Below are 21,470 nucleotides of genomic sequence, written 5' to 3'. Positions count from 1 at the left end.
GGAAGGGTGGGCGAAAATGGGTCAGGAGAAGAAGTGGGTATGATGTACTCAATTTTTAGATAGATCTGGATATGTTGTGCCTGGGGAATATCTGAGAGGTATATTCAGCAACCATGGGCTATAAGAATGTTTACAATTGGGAAAAGGGCCAGAATTAGAGGAAAGTATTTGGAAATGGTCAGTATATCTGTGTAGTTAGGAGTGCGGACAAGGATAAGATTGCCCAAGAAGCATTTAAGGAGAGGAGAACAGGAAGCCAAGGTTAGAAAGCAGGAGAATATCAATATTTATGCTTTGAGAAGAGGAGGAGCTAGCAAAGAAGACCAAGGGAAAGGGCAGTTAGGACAGTGTCAGGTAGAGGAGACTAAGGGAGTAGGAATGCTAGAAGTGACAGGTCACCGTGGTGGATGCAGTGAAGAGGTCCTTAAAGACAAGTGTCATTGGATGTCACAGGATGGGGGGGTCCCTGTTTCAGGGCAGTGGTGGGGATGGAAGCCAATTGTGAAGAACTGAGGATGGGATAGGAAGTGGGGAAACGGGAGATGCTGTCAGACAGCTTTGCTGACAAAGGGAGGAATACCCAAGGGGGATTTTTTTTAATGAAAGAGTACTTTTATTTGTAAGTGTAATGGGGGAGAGAAAGAATAAAGATAGAGAGTTGATCAAGCAGGGAGGGTTAAGTGGGGAAGCAGGGCCTTGAGGAAGAATTTGCCCTGATAGACACACCTGCGAGGGGTGGATGTGCATAGACTTGCAGATGAGGAGACAGGAGAAGAGGTTGAGGTTATTTCGTACCTGAGGGCTTGATGATCATGATGAACCAGGAGATGAGGCTGTGGACATGTGAAGGATCACGTTCTAGAAGCCCTCTCTTCTCTGTGGACTTCCCAGGTGGCTCAGTAGTAAAGAATCTGCCTGCAATGTAGGAGATGTGGGTTCAAACCTTGGGTCAGGAAGATCTGCTGGACAAGGAAATGGCAACTCCCTTCAGTATTTTTGCCTGAAAAATTCCATGGACAGAGGAGCCTGGAGGGTTACAGGCCATGGGGCTACAAAGAGTCGGACGTGACTGAGCGATGGAGAATGAGCACGCACACTCTTCCTTACTCTCTGGCTTCCTGCCCTTTGACTGCCTTCGCAGAAGCCAGCTGGCCACTGGGAAGCTAATTTGTAAAAAGTGAGTTCACTGTGTAAGGCTCAGGTCACAATAGGGGCAGGGAAGGGTTGGGGATGTAAGCAAACAGGTCATCCTTTGCATCATCGTCCAAGGGTGACTTGTGGCCCTGGATTCTGGATGTTTGGGCAGCTCAGAAATGGGAGGAAAGGAAGTAAGTAGCTGGATGCTGTTCTAATAGCTCTGTGCTGAGTCCTGACTATGGCTCTAAGAAATGTGACTTTGGGCAAAGTCTTTAAAGTTTAGGTTCTGTAGGTGATATCTGAGAGTCATACCCACTCTAAACCTCTATGAATTTTAGCACCTGCTCCCTAGGAGTCAAATAGTTTTTTGGTTTTTTTTTTTTTTTTTTAAGTTGATTTATCCTTGGGGAGGAAAGCTTACAAAGGAAAATAAACAGGAAATCAATTTCTATTCAAATTGCATCTTTCATATTTTGATTTCCTTGCACTAACAGTTTACACATATGCTCTTTTTACTAAAGCATATCTTGTCACACTAAAAAAAAAAAATTAGGCATACTATCAAAAATACACAAGTCAAGAAGACAGGACAACTCAGCTTTGATCCCCTTGCACTCACCACCCTGGGTGATTTTTAAGCAATTTCCAGATAGCATATCATTTCAATGTTAAATATTTCCAGGTGTATTTCTAAAGAGTGAGATTGCTTAAGGAAAAAAAAAACCCTTAGTATTGATATCACATTAACAATAATATCTAATCAGTGCTCCCCCTTCCCCCAATTGTCTCATAATATTTTTTTATGTCTTTAAATTCAAATCAGGGTTCAAGTTAAATTTCACACACTGTATTTGGTTGATGTGCTTCTTAAGGTTTTGTTTTGTTTTTTAACACTGATGGCCACTGTCTGAGAGTCCTGTAATTCCATAACAACTCCTGATTTCATGTCATTTCTCCCAGTGTAGGTCTGCCATTTAATTTTAGGAGCTCTAGGGAACCACTGCAGTTTAGACAACAAAGCCTCCGAAGATTCATTTTAAAATTCCTTCTAGACACGCTTAGAGGGAGAAGTATAAAAATAATGAATAAAGAAAAGAGGATAGAAAGAAGGAAAGGCTGGAGGGAGTCATAAGGAGACACACGAAGGCTCAAGGGGGACAAAAGAAAACAGCTTTTGTAGCTGGGACTTGAGTAACGCCCATCCACCAAGAAGCTTGAAAATCCTTACAAATGTGTTTCATACTTTTTTTTTTTTTTTGCTGTTACCTGGCTTAGCAAGTGGCAAACATGAATCTTTAAACAATAACATTCTATCTATTTAGCGTGTTTTCCCAGACAGCTTATCAAATAGCTGAGTGGGTATCGTTGAAGTCATCCCCTATGTAAAGTGGGGAAGGGTAGGAATTCTAATTCCCATTTTACAGATGATGAAACAATTGATACAGCTAATAATGGTGGCTCACAGTCACTTGCCGTTCATCAAACATAATGCTGAACTTGATGATGTTATCTAATTGGATCCTTTTAACAAGCTGATGACATTGGTATAAGGATCGTTATAATCTTTGTAGCAAACTGATGACATGATGAAAATAATACTCAGAGAGGGAGAATAACTTGCCCGCAGTTACAGATCTGGGGAAGTCAAGGAGCAGAGATGGAAATTCAGGGCTGTCAAACCCACTGTTCTTTTTTTCCAGGTCAGTCTACTCTCTACTAAGTCATCAATCTTGTTCTGCATAGACTTGCTCATTGGCAAAATTCCATTTAGAGAGTAGCACAGAGCATCACCAAATATAATAACAGGGTACAGTGTGCTGGAATTTGCAAAGCATTTTCCTTCCCACAGACTGTCTCATTTCTTTCTTATAACCACCTTGAAAAATAGGGCAGGTGTGTTAATTTGTGTTTTACAGATGAGGAAATTGAAATTCAAAGCTCTTGGTTATGTTAGTTGGTAATCATGCAGCTAGTGAGGGCAGTGAGTGTCACGGAGCTAGTTTGCAGCAGAGTGAGGATCAGAGGCTCTTTCTTCTGATTCCAGAGCCCGTGTTTCTCGGGTCCTCTTTGCAAACCTCCTGGGCCCACACCTTTAGCTGCTGACTTTTTTCCATGCCCCCTCTGATGTTCCTTGTGCAAAGTCGAGTAGGCTTATTACAAATTAAATATCAGGAAGCTCGAACTGATGAACAGGAAGGAAATGAGGCTGCTAATGCTCAGAGGAATGGAATCGAGATGCATTTTTTTTTTTTAGCAGAATTTTGGGCCAACTGGCCTCTTTCTGTCCTTCCCTTCCCTGTGTCCTTCCAGTCTCCATGGAAACCCCAAATCAATGTGGCATATGTTGATTCATGTTTCTACTGTTACTAGGAAGCTACAAACTGGAAATTGCTTTTAAAAGATTTGTGGAAGAGCTTTAGCATGATGACCAGAATTCAAATCTAATATCCAAATGACTGTTTTATTAAAAGCTTTTAATGTGGTCCTATCCTAGGTGGTATGTTGATGAAATCAGCACACAGGGGGCATTTGGCAATAAACCTCCGCTTCCACTATCGTGGCTTTTAAAAATATTATATTGCAGTCTTTAATTCCCTTTATCTTCAATGTAATTACATTTCTGTGGCCCGTGTGACAACGCCAGGTGTCCTTTTGCTCTTGATTAATTCCACTCTGCCCTGACCAGACAGTTGGGAACAATAGTTTGCAGATGCCGTACGTACCTGGACGGCTGCCCCTGGGCGTCATTAACGTTGGTCTGACTTCCATCTTGACCTGGAGACTGCAGAAGTCTGGTGTGTTTCTGCCATAAGGAATCCTCGGTGATTTTTCACATTTTCTCATGAACTGAAAATCAAATGCAGCTGACATTTATTAAACACCTGCTCCATACCAGGCAATGAAAATTGATGGCAGGGGGAACGAGTCAGAGACTCTGTCTTTGTGGCACACACAGTCATTTGGGAGGATCCGAAAACATAAATCACAAGGATAAACTACAGGCTGTGATGCGGGCTGTCAGAGAATCACAGCACAGCGGCGATGTCGGAATGGGGGGATTCCTCCCAACTGAGGGAGCTCTGGAAACGCTTTGGAAAGGCGAAGTTTTAGCTTGGAGATATTGGGTTTCAGGAAGGAACTGGGGGTTAAGAGACAGACCCAGAGTGGAGACATTCAAAGAGACTAGCTGAGGAATCAGGTGTGTGCTTGCATGCATGTGTGCACGCATGCACATGCCTGAGTGTACAACGGGATGTGAGACTGGATAGGTAAGTGAGACCAGATTATTGGAATATCAGGCAGAATAGGGAGTTACAGTGGAGCCCGTTACACAGATGATCTGCTTTGTTGTTGGTTGTTGCTGTTCAATCGCTCAGTCGTGTCCCAGTCTTTTGCAACCCTGTGGACTCTAGCCCACCAGGCTCCCCTGTCCATGGGATTTTCCAGGCAAGAATACCAGAGTGGGTTGCCATTTCCTCCTCCAGGGGATCTTCCTGACCCAGGGATCAAACCCGTGTCTCCTGCACTGCAGGTGGATTCTTACCACTGAACCACCAGGGAAGATTTGCTTTATGGATCTATTCAGTAGGTTACTCTTGTGGTAGTGGAGTGTGCCAGAAGGTTTGTGGGGAATGGGGGTGATGAAATAGGGGCAGGAAGATCAGTTATTTAGGGGAGGTGAAAGGGCATGCATTGTGCTGGGTGCTGATAACCTCTGACATGGCAGCATCAATGGATGCGAGATGAGGAAATTCAGAAATAAATCAGAAGTACAATGACAAGGTTTAGAAATCAATTCAGCAAGAGGAATGGAGGGAAAGAAACCCCAGATACCTGCATTTATTACCTTGAGGGTCTGGAACACAGTGATGTCATGAATGCACACAGGAGCCCAGCAAGAATGGAGGACTTGGAGGGGAAGGTGGTTGTTTTGGAGACAGTTGAGAGTCTGCAGGGTCTGAGAGGGGTGGGGCTGTTTAGAAGACCTCTTGAAGTGCAGCATGGAGCTCAAGAGAGCTAGGACCAAAGTCGTGATTCTGGAGAGAAGCCATGACCGGTGCTTGGGAGGATGGAGTTCCACAGAGGAGCAAGTGCAGAGAGGGACGATCATCGAGGAGCCCGGCAGCCAGAAGTGCCGAGAAGCCAGAGCAGGGCTTGCGGTGATTGCTTTCCCAGGAAAAACCATGAGTCGCAACCTGAGATGCTGTCCTATGCCTAGTTTTCAGCCAGCAGCTCAGGAGCTGTAAACAGAGAAGAATCCAGAGTTCTATGTCCCTGGACCAGAGTCCAAGTAGCAAGGGCCTTTCTCATTAGCCCTCCAACCTGCTTGCCTTTTCCTATCTCTCTCCTTTGGAAAGAAAACCATGCCAGGATACATATCCCCTCAGTTCAACTTAATTTCCTGCCCCTAAATTCTTTATACACCTGCCTCTATAGGAAGGAAGATAAGAGTCCTCCCTTAAAAAATTATTTATTTGACTGCACTGGGTTTTGGTTGGGGCATGCGGGATCTTGGGGGCTTTTCAGGTGGTGCTAGTGGTAAAAAATCCATCTGCCAATGCAGGAGACTCCAGAGATGTGGGTTGGTTCCCTGGGTCGGGAAGATCCCCTGGGGGAGGACATGGCAACCCACTCCATATTCTTACCTGGAAAATTCCACGGACAGAGGAATCTGGCGGGCTACAGTCCATGGGGTCGCCAGGAGTTGGACACGACTGAGTCTGCATACCCGAACCACTTGGGATCTTGAACCTGGACCTGCTACACTAGGCCACCAGGGAAATCCCTAGAGTCCTCCCTTGGGAGGGACCTGTCTGGTCTGTGTTGCTCAAACTGGGGTGCTGTGAGCTTACTCCTTGGTGTTTAAGAGAGTTTTCTTTTTACTCGTGTTAGAGTCATGTCTACACACCCTCATCCCTCTGCTCTTTATATTCCTGTTCTTTCTTTTAAAACTTTATTAATTATGGTATTTCTCCTTAAATGTTTGGGTTGGCTTATTGACTTGCTGCAACTGTATTAATTCTCTAAAAGCTAGTTGAAGATTCTGATGTCTGGTTAATATGGGTCAGCTTCCACTTGAGAGTTGGGCTCCCATACAACACTCCCCTGCCTCCTCAGTGCCTTTAAATCCTGGATGCTGGACTGGGCAGTGTAAGACTTGGAGGAAGCCTCCAGCCCCCTGTGTTAGCACTAGTAAAGGGGTCCCACGCTGACCCTGCCTTTGTATTCAGGCAAAAGGTGGAATAGGCTGGAGGCACTGAGTTTGGTATCAGACACCCAGCTCTGTTGCTTATAAATGGCTTTTCTCTGTTTTCCCATCTGTAAAACAGATGGTAAAGACATTGATCTTGTAAGTTTGTGTTAGTCACTCAGTCGTGTCCAACTCTTTGCAACCCCATGGGCTATGGCCCACCAGGATCCTCTGTCCATGGAATTCTCCAGGTAAGAATACTGGAGTGGGTTGCCATTCCCTTCTCCAGGGGATCTTCTGGACCCAGGGATGGAACCCAGGACTCCTGCATTAGGCAGATTCTTTACCGTCTGAGCCACCAGAGAAGCCTGTAAGTTTTTGGTGAGAGTTAAATAAGATAACAAAGTGCAATGTTTAGCACAGTGTCTGGCACATACTAGTCAGTTCAGTCACTCTTTCATGTCCGACTCTTTGTGACCCCATGGACTGCAGCACGCCAGGCTTCCCTGTCCATCACTAACTCCCGGACCTTGCTCAGACTCGTGTCCATTGAGTCGCTGATGGCATCCAACAATCTCACCCTCTGTCGTCCCCTTCTCCTCCTGTCTTCAATCTTTCCCAGCATCAGGATCTTTTCCAGTGAATCAGTTCTTCTCATCAGGTGGCCAAAGTATTGGAGCTTCAGCTTTAGCATCAGTCCTTCCAATGAATATTCAGAACTGATTTCCTTTAGGATTGACTGTTTTGATCCCCTTGCAGTATGAAAGGAGTATGAACAGTATGAAAATGGCACATACCAAGTGCTCATTAAACATTAGCCCTGGATGAGGAATCTAGGGGTGGATCCAGCTTATAGTATAAACTTACCTTGGATTGCTGCTGCTGCTGCTAAGTCGCTTCAGTCGTGTCCAACTCTGTGCGACCCCATAGACGGCAGCGCACCAGGCTCCCCCGTCCTTGGGATTCTCCAGGCAAGAACACTGGAGTGGGTTGCCATTTCCTTCTCCAATGCATGAAAGTGAAAAGTGAAAGTGAAGTCACTTGAGTTGTGTCCAACTCTTAGCGACCCCATGGACTGCAGCCTACCAGGCTCCTTGTCCATGGGATTTTCCAGGCAAGAGTACTGGAGTGGGGTGCCATTGCCTTCTCCGTACCTTGGATTAGGGAAGCGCTTATCGCTGGGCTTTTATTCACTGGTTTATCTGTGTGCCTGTTTCTGATGGTACAGTTCACCAGGAAAATGCCCAAAAGTGAACGATTCTCTTTATGCTTTAATTCGAAACCCCAGTTTGCCTTGGGGTTCAGGACAGGAATTCGGAGGGATAGAAAACGCTCGTTTGCATCTCCTTTTATAACACGAAGTTCCCTTTACCTAACAGAGGGGCACTGTGGACATTTTCAGAGAGAGACTATGAGTCACTGTGGAGGCAGCATCAGAATTTTTATTTCATCCTATCATCAGTGTGGTTGCGGCAGAGTCATTGCATTGCGAGGGTCCAGGCTATGCACCAATAGATCTGCCAGGAAAGACTGCGTTCTGGCGTGACGTAGTAGAAAAAGCTCTGCTCTAAAAGTCATAAGGAAGCAAGTTCTGGTCCTTGAAGTGCCGCTGATGCGTGGTGTCACTTTGAAAAAGGCAGGTCACCTTTTCTACCCTCAGTTCTCTGATCTGTGTCACAGGGATGATAATACTGTCTCTTGACTGTGGCAAGGGGTTGTTGAGTGACAACACATGACAATGCTTTCTACATTGGGAACGGGTCAACAAAGAGAGTCTGGTATCTTTAGAATAAAAGCATCACTTTCCATAGTGATATCTGCTGATATCTCCAGCCAGTGCTGCTTTCTGGGTTTCAGGAATGATTTGCAGCAAAGTCTAGGTGCATTGGGAGCTAGTTCCTGGGTGGGAGCAGGAGGCGGTGCCTTAGAGACCTGGAGTGGAATGAGGAGAAAGAAGGTAAGTAAGCTTTATCCCAGGGCAGCGGTTTGTAAACTTTAGCATGCATTGAAATCACCCGCAAGGCCGGCCCCATCCCCAGAGTCTCCAATTCTGTAGGTCTGGGGGTGGGGCCTAAGACTTTACATTTCGAACACATTCCCAGGTGATGCTGACACTGCTGGTCCAGGGACCACGCTCGGAGAATTACTGTACTAGGGCAAGCAGGAAGAGAGAATCCTCCTTGTGGAACTGAACCGGGCAGTGTGAAGATCCATGTGGGTAAGGCGATTTGAAAGAAAAAAAAAAAAAAAGACGGTAGAAGATAGAAAAATAGAGATAGTGTGCGGATTGGGCAGAACAAAGGGAAAAGTCTCATTCCGTGACAAATGCAAGTCGGGAGAAGTTGCTAGGTGATGGATGAGCGAGAGGGGTGAATTTCCAGTGTAGGGAAACCCAGGTGAGAGGCAAGAGCATCGATTTGGAAATGTACAAGTCTGGGGAGGTGGAGATTTCTCATCAAGAAGTGAGGAGTGGTGTGGTTGGTTCTGGGGGCTGGGATGGGTTGGGGGGGACCAACGCCCCTGTGGGGTAAGAGGGACAGCTGAGCTGTGGCAGAGGGGGATAATTTCAGCGCTGTGTGGTGTGGCTTGGCAGTGTGGCACAATAGAAATTGGGAGAAAGGGGGTGGAATTTAGATGTGTGACCTGCCCCATAGCTTTCTTGCTCTCTGCATTTATCACATCACATCACACCCAGCAAGACAGCCCCCCTCCTCCTGGTTCATTAGGAGATTTGATTCGGCTTGGCTCCTGCTGTCAGCAGCTGTCTGGGGGCAAAATCTTTATGCTCCCTGCTCCCTAAGCAGCAACCAGCCTTCAGCCAGCAGCAGAGCTCATTAGAAGACGCCCCCCGCCCCCCACCCAAACCCTTGATTTTCAGCTCACTGGTGGCGGGAAAGAGTTAATACCTCCAGCTTTGCTGCCCCCCTGGGCAGCCTCTGGGTGCTGAGGGAGGCAGCTCTGGGCTGTGGGAACTTCTCCCTGAGCTGCTGAGCTGCAGCCAGAGGAGCAGTGAAGCAGGTTAGTGAGGCTGAAGACAGAGATGCAGGAGGAGTGCCAGGCGAGCTCCGCTCAGGGGCACCTCCTGCATCCTGCCAATGAGGATGGGCGTGCAGCCTGTACCCGGGAGCTGAGCCGCCGCCCGCTGGGTGTAGGCTGCTTCAGTATTTACCGAATGTGACAAGCGGAGAGAAGAGCTTTCAGCGGGGCCGCTTGCTGCCCGGCTCAAGTGGTGGGAGGTGTGTTGTGCATGCAGGCATGTGGATATGTGTGTGTGTGTGTGTGCGTGCGCAAGTGTGCCTCCGTGTTCATGCACACATGCCCTTCACCCGCCAAGGATTTGACTGCTAAGAGAAAGATCTACTCTTTCCCCAGAGCTCCTTACCCGCAGCCTCTCTGACCATCCCGTTGGCAAAGACGCGCAGGCCATGAGGACTGGTCAAAGACAGTGAGTATCGCTTGGGTTACTCTCTTTCCTCTCTGGGGTGCCCGTGTGGGCTGATTGCATTATCCATATTTAATTAACCTGCCTCTCCATGCATATTGATTGCCTTCTTCCCGCTGAGGCTGTTAGTTCCTCTTCCCTCTTTATAAATCTTTGCTCTTCGCTTTTAACCTTTTTTTTTTTCTTTCCCCTTGAGTATCCTCACTTTCTAATGTGTCTCAGCCTGTCTGCCCCAGAGTCACCTGTAACTCGATGCCCACTTATTAGGGCACATGGACTATGGTACCATCATACCTTTGACCTTCCTGGGCTCTGGGTAACCCCAAACTCTTCTACAAATCGAGGGCCAAGTAGGGTAAGAGCCCCTAGGTGCTGGGATGAATGATAAACGTGGGGTCAGGGTATCCTGCAAACTCTTACATACTTGACTAAGCTGATATAAGGGGCAGTGGAGGGGTTTAAAGGGCAATAGTGGCCAGTGTTGGATGCGGAAGAGAGAGAGGCAGACATCTGAGCAGCCCTGGGAAGCCGGCATGGATGGTGGTGGGACCGAAGAGCCGCAGGGCAGGGACAAAGGCCAGGTGATACCACCCAGGTGACCTTGCCTGCTGTGAGTGTGGGTGGTAGTACCTGATTCTGCTCGGCCCCAAGCTAATAAAGGCTCCTGGCCTGGGGGTCCCCCTCCTCTGGGGCTCTAACCCACAAGTCCATGAAAATGAGGCTAAGATACCGCAAGTAATGATTCCTGGTGACGCTTTTGGCTGTGAAGGACTTTGATTTCCTGACTTCTGCGCATGCAGGTATACGCACTGTTAGGGCAAAGATTGAGGAAATGTCCCTGCCAGGAACACAGCCCTAGCTCAGTCCCCTGCACACAAAGTCTAATTCTTTTCCCCCCCAGTTTTAAGAAAGCAGTCTTTTAATTTGATTAATTATAGTAGTATGAGAGAAGGTTTTTTTTTTTTTTTTAAAGTATTGGTGAAATGTTCCCGGTGATATCAAAATAATTTAACCTGCGTAGATCTTGCTGGGGCCGTATCTATCTAAATTAGGTTTCTTTGAAAATGGATTCTATGTTTGGTGTCAGGGTTCCCAGGGGAACCCTTAATGGATAGGCTGCTCTCCTCACGTGTTTCTTCCTATCAGTTTCGTCTGTGGGAACAAAGGGTTTGACGCCCTGAGAGTGGGACCCCACAGGAGAGAGAGGGGATCAAGTCAATCAGGCCTCTACCTGGAGACCCACGTTTCCCTGATGCGCTTCCTGCTTCAGGTCAGGGACAGGCCAGTCCCCAAACTGTGGAAGGTCAGGCAGTCTCCATCTGGGATGGGGAGAGTGACTTGCATATTCATTTCTTCAGCCTGTGCCTGTGATCCCTGCAAAGGAGCAAACCTGAGTGGTGACAGCGCCTGACGAGCCTCCCTTGGAGTTCTTCCAACCTTCCTCCCGCTCACGCCCTCCCCGGGCTCCGGCACTCCCACCTCCGGGACAGGTCCCCTTGGAGGGAGGTGAGAAACAGCCAATTAAAGGATTCTGGAGCAAGCGCTGACCCCTCCTCCCCCACCCAGGGCTGGCTGGTCACTTGGGCCCCACTCAAGTAAGACATTGGGAACAGTCATTTTGGGCTTGCGATGCTGTGCCTTCCTCCCCAGGGAGGGGCTCGCGTCCCACTTTACGTTGATGGTCAGTAGCCGGGGAAGCAGGGACTCCTGACCAACAGGCAACAATGTGAATCCACCCAACACCTGATCCTCGTGCACCCTGGTTGGTCACCCTTGGTCAGGACCAGCAGACGTTCGTGGGGGACGGGGGTGTGTGGGGAGGTATTTCCTTGGCAGATGGTCACCTGCTAGGACTTGCAGTACAGTCAGAGAGGGGGGCCCCCTCTTACAGCAGATTCTTTGATTTTAGGTGAGAGGACGTGAAAGGGTAAATCCCTGAGCCCTGCAGTCTTATCTCCCACCCTGTCGTCCCTGCACATCAGCCAGAGGGTTAACCATAAGTGGGCGCCCGTATGGCCGCTTTACTGATGCCACGCAGGTAACTGATGCTAACATGTTTTCTCATCTTTCTTTCCTCTTTTTCCACCTTCCCACCTACCCTGCTGTCTGAGCCAGCCCCAAACCTTCTAATCCTGTGGGTGGATCACTGGCCTCCATCCCCCAGGCCTCCTGTGTGGACTGTGCTGTGTTTGCCTGGATGCTTCTTGCAGAGTTGGGGCCTTGCAAGCAGAACCTGCCTTAGCACCAAGCCCTGCCCTACGGGATGGGACTCAGAGGGTGGGACTGTGCATGAGCTTGTATTGAACCTTTTAGGGGTCTCTCTGTGTTACTGGGATAGAGAAGAAAGATGAGGGCAAGTCCTTTGTTTTTAAAGTAGCCTTAACCTTTGACTCTTGCTTTTGCTCCTGTTATTTCAGACCTAATGAAAAGGTTAAGTCTCAGTTAGACAAGATAGAAAGTCAGAACTATTTTGCCCCAAAGGATATTTTATGGAAGATTTTTGCAAACTATTTGGAAGACTCACTGTTGTCTTGGTAACAAGCAGCACCCTTTACACTGGCCCCTGCTAAACCTTGTTAGATGGCTTGCATGGATTTGCCACTTATTGAAGTCCTCTTAATTGCTCTTTTGGGGGCATCGACCTGACTATTCACTGACTGATGTTTCTGAGGCACCGAGGAATGAGCCAACTCACTCTGAGTTGGTTCTGGCCTGTGGTGCAGCCTGGGCAGGACCTGCACTTGAATTCATGGAATGTGATGATTCAAGGGCCCTTAATCAGTTGCTCCAATAGCCTGGTGCTGGGACACCCTGTGATTTGTAAGAGCGAGTGGACATGACATGCTCACTGTTGAGGGAGAGAGAATGGCTGTAGCCAGTGTTTTGAAATGCAAGGAAATCGATGGCTGCACAGTGAGCCTGGCTGAGATGAGAGCTGGGGGCACAGGACATGCAGGAGAGGAGATATTTCTGGGGCCTTGGATGTTCTGGCCTTAAAAGGCTCTTTGGAGATGGGCTGTGCACGTGTTGTCCACCCCTGCCGAAGGTAATACCATCCCCGTAGACGTTTGCTGGATGAGATTTCTGTGAACAATGATCGGGGTCAGAGATGAAAACCCATTTGAAGTAAAAGAGCTTGAATTGGATCTCACATCTCTGCCCAGGTCCAGGATTTGTGAAAATGAGGAAGGGAAACCAGGATGGAAGAAGTTCCTTTTAACAAGGAGAATAATGTCTTCTTGGACTATTTCCAGGCCAAATTGTCACCAGCGTGTACATGGCGGTCCCCTTTTATCAGCTACTTTTAAGTCCTGCTCATCCCAAACTCCTCCCTCTTACCTTTGCCCTCCATCCAAGGAGTGATCATGGTTAGAGGTCAGGGGTCAATGAACTTAATCTATCAGGAACCAGGGAGTAAATATTGTCAACTTCATGGGCCATACAGTCCAACCTCAACCACCCAACTGTGCCCTTATGTTCGAAAACAGCTTCAGACCATTTTTAAACAAGCAGGGTGTTTCCAATAAATAAGATTCCAATAAAATTTTATTTACACAAACAGATATCTCTCAGGGCTGTAATTTTCCAATCTCACTGAAAGGTCAAAGGGGGCTAATATTGAGAGTCTGAAAGAGATATTAGCTTCATTTCTCTTGGATGCTGTCACAACAAGTAACTGCAAAGTGTCTGGTCCTTAAGAAAACAAAAAATATGAGAAATTTAAGCACGCATGTTAAAATTTTAAATGTGTTGATTGAGATTAGCCAAAATACAAATAAGTGTATGAGAGCTTAGTTAAGTGAAATTGCTAACAGAGGGTACCCTGGTTCTTAGCTGCTGATTGTACCCACTGCTTCTGCTTCCCACCTGCAGGCATCAGTCCTCTGGTCTGTCACCATTCATGTCTATCCTCAGCTTTGTGGGATGAATGGGAAGGACCTGAGGTAGAATTGACCTGCCCTGAAGGTCCCTACTTTGTGCTCTGAGATCCTGTGACAGGCATCACTGTGTCACTCGAGCATCTCTCTCTCTCCGTGTGGCTATCACTGGGGCTCTGCAGTCAGGAGTTATCGCTGCTGCTGCTACTTTGCCCTCCTAGAGGGAGAGCAAAATGTGGATTGTTACTTTGCCATCACTGTATTTCCTTTCCCCACAGAGAATCCTAATTTAGAAATTCTTCCAAGCTAATGACCTTCATTGACTTACCATCAACTTGCATGTCAGCTTTAAAAAGCGTTAAGCCTCTAGGGCTAGGGGACCTATTACTATTCCGGTCGTCAAGATAGGGAGTGAATACTGCCCTTGATCCTCTTGGTGTTTCTCCTCTCGCTCATGAAATCTTCAGGGGCCACCTGGGGAAGGATGGGAGCGGGGCGGGGCTGGCCTCTGCCACAGCAGCTCCCCTTTGGGGGCTGACAGTGATTTTCATGACGGTTCCCCATCTTTCTGCCCTTGTGTTTGTTGCAGGAACAAAGGGATGAGGACTCGACTGGGATGCCTGTCTCACAAGTCTGACTCCTGTAGCGATTTCACAGCCATTCTTCCCGACAAACCCAACCGTGCTCTAAAGTGAGTTATACGGCCACACTGCATCCCCGGAGTGTCAGCCATGGGATGCTCACGCTGGGACTATACAACCCCTTCTTCTCTGGTAGATGGCTGAAGAGATGAGCTGAGTGACAATAACTTCCAGTCTCTTGGAGGCTTCTTTTCTATCTTTGAACGCAAGTGAAAGAATGTTATCTTCCTTTTCAAAGCGTATGGCTTCAGAAAAGGGATCCTCCTTTTTCTCCTAAGAAAGCCATATTAAGCACCACTCTTGTAAAGCTGCAGTGAAGAATACTTCTTTGTTCTACTTAATTGTCAACCTGAGCTTCTCAGTTTGGAAACACTCAAATCTACTCTTAAAAATCTGCTTAGGTTGAGATGATCTGGTTTCAGTGCCTATTCTCTGTGCAGGCACTGTCTTAAATGACGTCACAAACGGTACCTCATTTAACCCTCATGGGGTGCTGTGATGGGTGCCTTCAACCCCATTAAAGAGGTGAGGAAATAAAGCTGGCAGTAAGAGATGGAGTCAGGAACTCAGCCTCACTTTTGTTTCCAAGTCCAGCTTCTTTCCGTTGTGATTGTGATATGTTAATTAACTAATTTATTAAGGAGAGGTATAGTTGGCTTGGTGGCTCAGATGGTAAAGAATCCACCTGCAATGCAGGTTTTGATCCCTGGGCCGTTAAGATCCCTTGGAGAAGGAAATGGCAGCCCACTCCAGTATGCTTGCCTGAAGAATTCTATGGACAGAGGATTGTAGGGGAGGGGGTCACAAAGAGTCAGACATGACTGAGCAACTAACGCTTTAACTTTCATAGTTGGCTTACAACGGCATCTGTTTTCTTATTTTTTAAATTTTGCTTTTAATTTATTTTGGCTGCCCTGTGCAGCTTATGGGATCTTAGTTTCCCTTCCAGGGATTGAACCTGGGCTCTTGGGAATGAGAACACTGAGTCCTAACTGCTGGGTTGCCAGGGAATTCCCCTACAGTGGCATCTTTAGAGGATATACTTTCTTAGTTTTGCTTTTTAGACTGAAAGCCAACTTATTAAACTTACGGAATCCCAATTCTGAGATTCTTCTATCAGCTACTTAAGAATGTGTACATTTCTAGCAACAGGATTGCAGGAGTCCAAACGTGGTCTTCACTTGCCCTCCATTGCTTTGATTTGTTCTCATGAGCAAATCTCAGTGGTGGCTGAAGGAGAGGAGGTCATTGCAGAAAGATTCAAGACAGATGTTTCTTCTTTCCTAGGAGACTATCCACAGAAGAAGCTACAAGGTGGGCAGATTCCTTTGATGTGCTTCTCTCCCATAAGTGTAAGTAAAATTCGGGCTTTATCATGTCTCAGCAAATCATTCATTTTGTAAAAGATGAACCCACCATGATCCAGGTACTGTGCCTGGTGTTCCAGACAGCTCCAGCCTGCACCCTCAGAGAGCCTGAGTATAGACAAGAAAACATAATTTAAATGCTCTGGGAAGAGGGCCCTTATTTTCTGTTTTCTGAGCTGAAAATTTGGTCCCAAGAAGCCTTCATGTCTCAGCAACTTTAGCAAGAAAGAATTTGATTTAGAGAGTTGGAGTGATGGGTTCTTTGGGAATGAAAGTCTAGATTCCATGCAGATCTTGCTTTATAAAATTAAATGACCTCCCCCCAAGTCACTGGAGAGCCTGGGGTTACTCATCAGTCAAAAGAATATTTTGTGCATTTTGTTATTGACTTGGGTTGGCAGAGTTTTGAGTTTTCTTATCCCTCCTTATTTGGGGGGTTTACTATCCCAGCTGTATTATACCCTCAACTTGCCATAAGTTTTATTAGTACACACTTCTGGTATCTTTCCTCTTCTGTTGCCCCCTTGCCTCATCTCATATGCCTTCTGCTTGCCACAAAGACAGAAAGAGTTGTGCATTTTCATAGGAAGGGCATTTTGATGGGAGCCGGACTTTTCAGCTCTTGCTTTTGTTCTCATCGTAAGCAAGTCCAAGTTCACTGGGCTTCACGTCCTAGTGGCATGAAAAACATGGAAGTAGGAAAGCAGAGGTAAAGAAGATGGAAGGGTCTTTTGAGGAGAAAGGAAGGTTTTACACAGGCATTCAGTGCTCCCTGTAAATTTGTCTTGTTGGTATTAGGAATCCTGATTGATCTGGGAGCAGGAGGGAAGCTTTTGGCATGGAGTGTGGAACATGATTTAGCACTGCGAAGTGAAGGGCATTGGCTGGTATATCCTTGTTTTCTGGATTCTGACCCAGCTCGGCTACCAGATAGTTGATGGCCTTGATGGGGTTGCTCTGTCTTTAGAAAATGTCTTTAAAAGTGACTTCACTTTCATCTAGAGGAGCAGTTCCTTCTAACCATATCCTTGGTCCTAATAGTAATTAACAACTGCTTTTGAATAGTTTTTAAAGTGAAATGCAAAATTTAAGAATAAGCACATATTGTAACAAGTAATTTTGTGAGACAAATAGTCATTTTAGTGTTCTATGGATTACAGTTAGGAAGGAAAATAAAGCAGAGGAGATACAGCAAGTATAACATATGGCTGTAACACCAAACAGCAAACTTCTGTGGTGAATTTGCCAAAGCAATGGCGTATGCGCGATAATACTTAGGATTTGACAGCAATGGTCGTTTTTTTATGCGGCAATTCTGACTTATTTTCTGGAGTGACATTAGGCGGCTAAACAAGTGTCACTATCAATTTACTCCTTCTTTTCTGGCTGGATTTGACTCAAGGTCATCTTGAAGTTTGGTTTCTATTTCAGCCTCATGACTGACTCAGTTTAAGTCCCTGAGGCTGTTTCCTCATTCTTAAATCGGGATGGAAATACCTGTGTGCCACCTGTCACCCAGGTGTGAGAATCTTCACGAGAGGTCACCTTTAGATGATTTTGGGGTTCTCTATGCAAAGGTGTTTTGTGAGAATATGGTGGAATTTTCTTAAGAATGGAATTTTAAAAGAATTTTTCTCAAATGAGAAATAAATGTGCCTTGAGAATAAGACTGCAAATTTTGCTGCCGATGATTAATGAGAAGCCTTTACAGACAAAGTTTATGGTACTAAAGCTAGTGGATGGATGCTCAGGGTATATTTGGATTTCTTTAATGGTAAGACCCGGAGATTGAGAGGTTTAATTGTATTTGTTTGATTCAATGACTTTTAGAGCTAAAGACACTTGGTTCTGCTTCTGTCACAGGTACTTTGGGTTTCCAGGAATGAAATAACAATTTTCTGAGAGGGAGATTCCACTAAAGGGTTACAAGCTGACACCAGATTGCCTCTTTGTAAAAAAAAAAAAAAAAAAAAGGTACAGAAATAGGCTTTTTGAACTTTGAAGTTCTGTGATCTTTCTTGGAATCTGATGTTCATTTTTATTTATTTATTTTTTACTACGGAAATAAAAAGCCGATGGAGTGAATGTCTTTGAGAAGCAAGGGACTTTCATTTAGGGGCTTCTGGCAGAATTTCAAGGTTTTAACACTTAAAACTTACTCCCCGTGAATCTGTAGAGGGTCAGAGACCAGCCTACCTCCAAGAGTGTTGGCAACTTTCTAAAAGTCTAATTAATTTGGGTTAGTATTATGACTCAATTAGGCCTGATTAAGCTTTTCCAAAGGGATTACATGTGTGCTGGTCTCTTAGGAGGGACAGCAGTTGATCAGAGGTGCACAGGAATTTAAACAACAAAATGTCCTAAAAAGAAAAGAGAATGATTGAATGACTGGGCTCCAGGAACACTTGTGTTGGTCTAGAACACACTGGCTGGTAATTCTCCAGGCAGCTGTCCTCCCTGCATATTCTATTTCAGAAAACTCAGATAATTGTTCTTGTTCCCATTCTCAGTCGACAGAGCATCTCTGCCATCTTGCCCTGCCTGGATGTTTTCATTCTCTCCAAAAGGTGAACCGAGTCCTCATTATGGACAAAATCTATGCTAAGTTGCTGATGGGCAGGGGGCTGCAAGATGAACCAGACTGTCCTTCCCTGGTGGAGAATGCAGCCTTCTGAGAAAACAGACATGCCTACAGACAATAAAGATACAGGCAGTGTGCTAAGACTCGGGGGGGTGGGGGGAGTTCAAGATTTCACATAGGATCTTGGCATCCAGTGTTTCTCTTAAATGCTACCTAATCTGTGTTAGAGGTCCTTACCAATCCAGAGCAGAAGGGCTGCTTTTGGTTTAGAACAGCGGTCCCCAACCTTTTTGGCACCAGGGACTAGTTTCATGGAAGACAATTTTTCCATAGACTGGAGTGAAGGGATGGGTGGAGGGGTTGTTTTGGGGATGATCCAAGTACAGTACATTTACTGCATTTTATTTCTATTGTTATTACATCAGCTCCACCTCAGATCATCAGGCATTAGATCCCAGAGGTTGGGCACCCCTGGTTTAGAGATTTGTTCCATTTAATGGGGAGCATGTTTCTGCTTGGAGAAGGCAATGGCACCCCACTCCAGTACTTCTGCCTGGAAAATCCCATGGATGGAGGAGCCTGGTGGGCTGCAGTCCATGGGGTCGCTAAGAGTCGGACACGACTGAGCAACTTCACTTTCACTTTTCACTTTCATGCATTGGAGAAGGAAATGGCAACCCACTGCAGTGTTCTTGCCTGGAGAATCCCAGGGACGGGGGAGCCTGGTGGGCTGCCATCTATGGGGTCGCACAGAGTCGGACATGACCGAAGCGACTTAGCAGCAGCAGCAGCAGTGTGTTTCTGCTCACACTAACTGGTAGTCAGACCTCTCAATTTTGACCCAGCTCTACTGCTTAATAGCTGGATGGCCTTGATGGAATCCTTCATTCTCTTGGAAAATCTGTTTCCTCATCTCTACAGTGAAGGCTCTGGACTCAAGAGGGCTGGATTGAGCTCTGCCCTGTTCTAGGAGGCTGTCTACAGCAACCACCAGGATTGGCAATCACTCGTCACCTACGGCAGGTGGTTTGAGTCAGCACTGCCTGCAGGGTTATATAAAAGTGCTTTAGAGGTGAAATGGCTTGAGCAAGCAGATAAGAGGCGAGGCCACCTGTGTTATGAAGCCTTCTCTCCTTGGCAGGATCCCACTGGACAGGGATGCACCTCATGGGTTGAAATCTCAGGCAAAAAAGAACTCTACTAAATCTTAAACCGTAGAATAAAAAAAGCTAGGACACAAATACTTGAAGCAGTCTTATTTCCAATTACATTTGCTTACAAATGTAGTACAGAGCTGAAGAAGAACCCGTGGCGGTCTAGGAGATAACTATTTGCTAAGTGCTCTTTTTTTTTTAACCAACAAATGAAAAATGAAATTGAAATTGCTGATGGCTTCATTAGATAGAGAGGGATTTCTAATGTGTGTTAATTTGGCATCTTTTTCCTGTTCAACCAGTGACAATTAGACTTGGTGCCTGTGAGTGTGCACGTAGTCTGTCCCTGGGGGGGTGTGTGCATGCGCCCACCTCTGCAGTTCAGACCTGGGATGAAGCCTCCCGGCTTGTGGGAAATCTTCTCTGACAGGTTGCTGGAGAGTACAGAATTGTGTGTCTTCTGCTTTTATTCCTCATGAGGTTCAGACATATGCTTGTTATTTGTCCAGCTTTTAGTAGGACATTCAGTCCTTAACTCTGAATTGATTCTCTCTCCTTCCCTCTGTCCCTCCCTCCTTTTTTTTTTTTTGACATAAAAGTTGAAATTCATTCCAGTTTTAAGGTGAAGGTGGAGACCGTGTTCCTTTCCCCTCCTCTCACTTCTTGCAGCCTGATCCCCCACCTGGATGACAGAGCTCCCCATCCTGGGTCTCCGTTTGGTCCTTGTCTGTGTTTCATTGTTTGCAGAGCATGAAGGGTCCAGACTGACCTGTCCCCACCAGGCCCAGGGAAAGCAAGATTCATGGAACAGTATAATTGAAAGCTCTTTTACATTTGCAGAGTTAGTGTTCATCTCTGAGCAAAGGAGATCAGTAAAGAAGCTTTTAGTTTAATGAAAAAATTAGCCCCTTTGGGATAATGATTGAGATACAGAAAAATAATGATGTGACCTGGTCACATGGCACCCGAGCAGAAAACCCCATACAAGGAGACACTAAAATTATCAGCTCATGAAATTCCACACTCGTTCGTCCAAGTGGCCTTTAGCTCTAGAATGTACAGTTTAATAATCAGATTTCCATTTGTCACACAGGCTTCCCCTCATTCCTCTCCAAGCCCTAAGGTTCTAGAATAGTGTTACTCAAAGTTGGATCCATGGAAGGCTGCATCAGCAGTGGATGATTCTATGGGAGCTTGTGAGAAAGGCAAATTCTTGGGTCTTGGCTCATACCTACTGAATCAGAATCTCTGCAAGTAGGGGCCCGTAATCTGTTTTTTCTCTATACGGGTGTGTGCTCAGTCATGTCCAGCTCTTTGCAACTTGGTGGGATTATAGCCCACCAGGATCCCCTGTCCATGGAATTCTCCGGGAAAGAATGCTGGAGTGGGTTTCCATTTCCTTCTTCAGGGGATCTTCCCGACCCAGAGATGGAACCCACATCTCTTGCATCTCCTGCACTGGCAGGCGGATTCTTTATCACTGCTCTCAAATACAAGTAGGGAAAACTATGAACCTGGAACATCTTGGTGGGGCAGGTGGTTAGTGCTTTCCAAGAGAGACACTAAAGACTGGACTTCAGTTCTCCAAGATTCTCAGGCAACACATCCATTTAATGGGGCAGCGTCTATGTGTTGCAGAGTCCTCATATATAGCAGACATGGTAGAGGGTCTTCACAGTAAATAAATACGGCAGGTGTACTTTCTGGATAAAGTGAGGATAAAGGTTAGAAAGAGATACTCTAACTAGAGGTGGATGGAAAAGAAACTTCTCTTCCTCTTTACTACCCTCTCTGTTATCATTGTTAAGTCATTAAGCTGTGTCCAACTCTTTTCCGACCCCATGGGCTGTAGCCCGCCAAGCTCCTCTGTACACGGGATTTCCTAGGCAAGAATACTGGAGTGAGTCGCCCTTTCCTTCTTCAGGGGATCTTCCCAACCCAGGGATCGAACCCATGTCTTCTGCATTGGCAGGTGTTTTCCTTACTGCTGAGCCACCAGGGAAGCCTGCCACCCTCTCTACATTGCTATAATTTTTACTTTCACCCACCCGGGGGGTATGGGTACATTCAGCCTTTACA

At 46.2% G+C, this 21,470-nt stretch overlaps 1 protein-coding gene and 1 long non-coding RNA gene across 2 annotated transcripts in view; both read left to right on the top strand.

Moving 5' to 3' along the window:
• Positions 1-9,354: 9,354 nt before the first annotated feature.
• On the top strand, positions 9,355-11,142 carry LOC139176432 (uncharacterized). Its single transcript, XR_011560909.1, has 3 exons — positions 9,355-9,564; positions 9,701-9,773; positions 11,129-11,142. It is a non-coding gene; the product is annotated as an uncharacterized lncRNA (long non-coding RNA).
• Position 11,143: 1 nt separating this feature from the next.
• The window catches only part of RGS8 (regulator of G protein signaling 8), a 31,416-nt gene continuing 21,089 nt past the window's right edge, over positions 11,144-21,470 (top strand). Inside the window, exons 1-4 of the mRNA XM_019975892.2 lie at positions 11,144-11,276; positions 11,680-11,808; positions 14,238-14,339; positions 15,577-15,641. Coding sequence (XP_019831451.2) covers positions 11,783-11,808; positions 14,238-14,339; positions 15,577-15,641 — 193 coding nt within the window. The 5' untranslated portion in view covers positions 11,144-11,276; positions 11,680-11,782. The remainder of the gene's footprint in view (positions 11,277-11,679; positions 11,809-14,237; positions 14,340-15,576; positions 15,642-21,470) is intronic.

This window comes from Bos indicus, chromosome 16 (assembly GCF_029378745.1).
Source record: "Bos indicus isolate NIAB-ARS_2022 breed Sahiwal x Tharparkar chromosome 16, NIAB-ARS_B.indTharparkar_mat_pri_1.0, whole genome shotgun sequence".
Classification (NCBI taxonomy): domain Eukaryota; kingdom Metazoa; phylum Chordata; class Mammalia; order Artiodactyla; family Bovidae; genus Bos; species Bos indicus.
The sequence above is the reverse complement of the archived record's forward strand: the minus strand, read 5'-3'. Positions and strand labels throughout refer to the sequence as shown.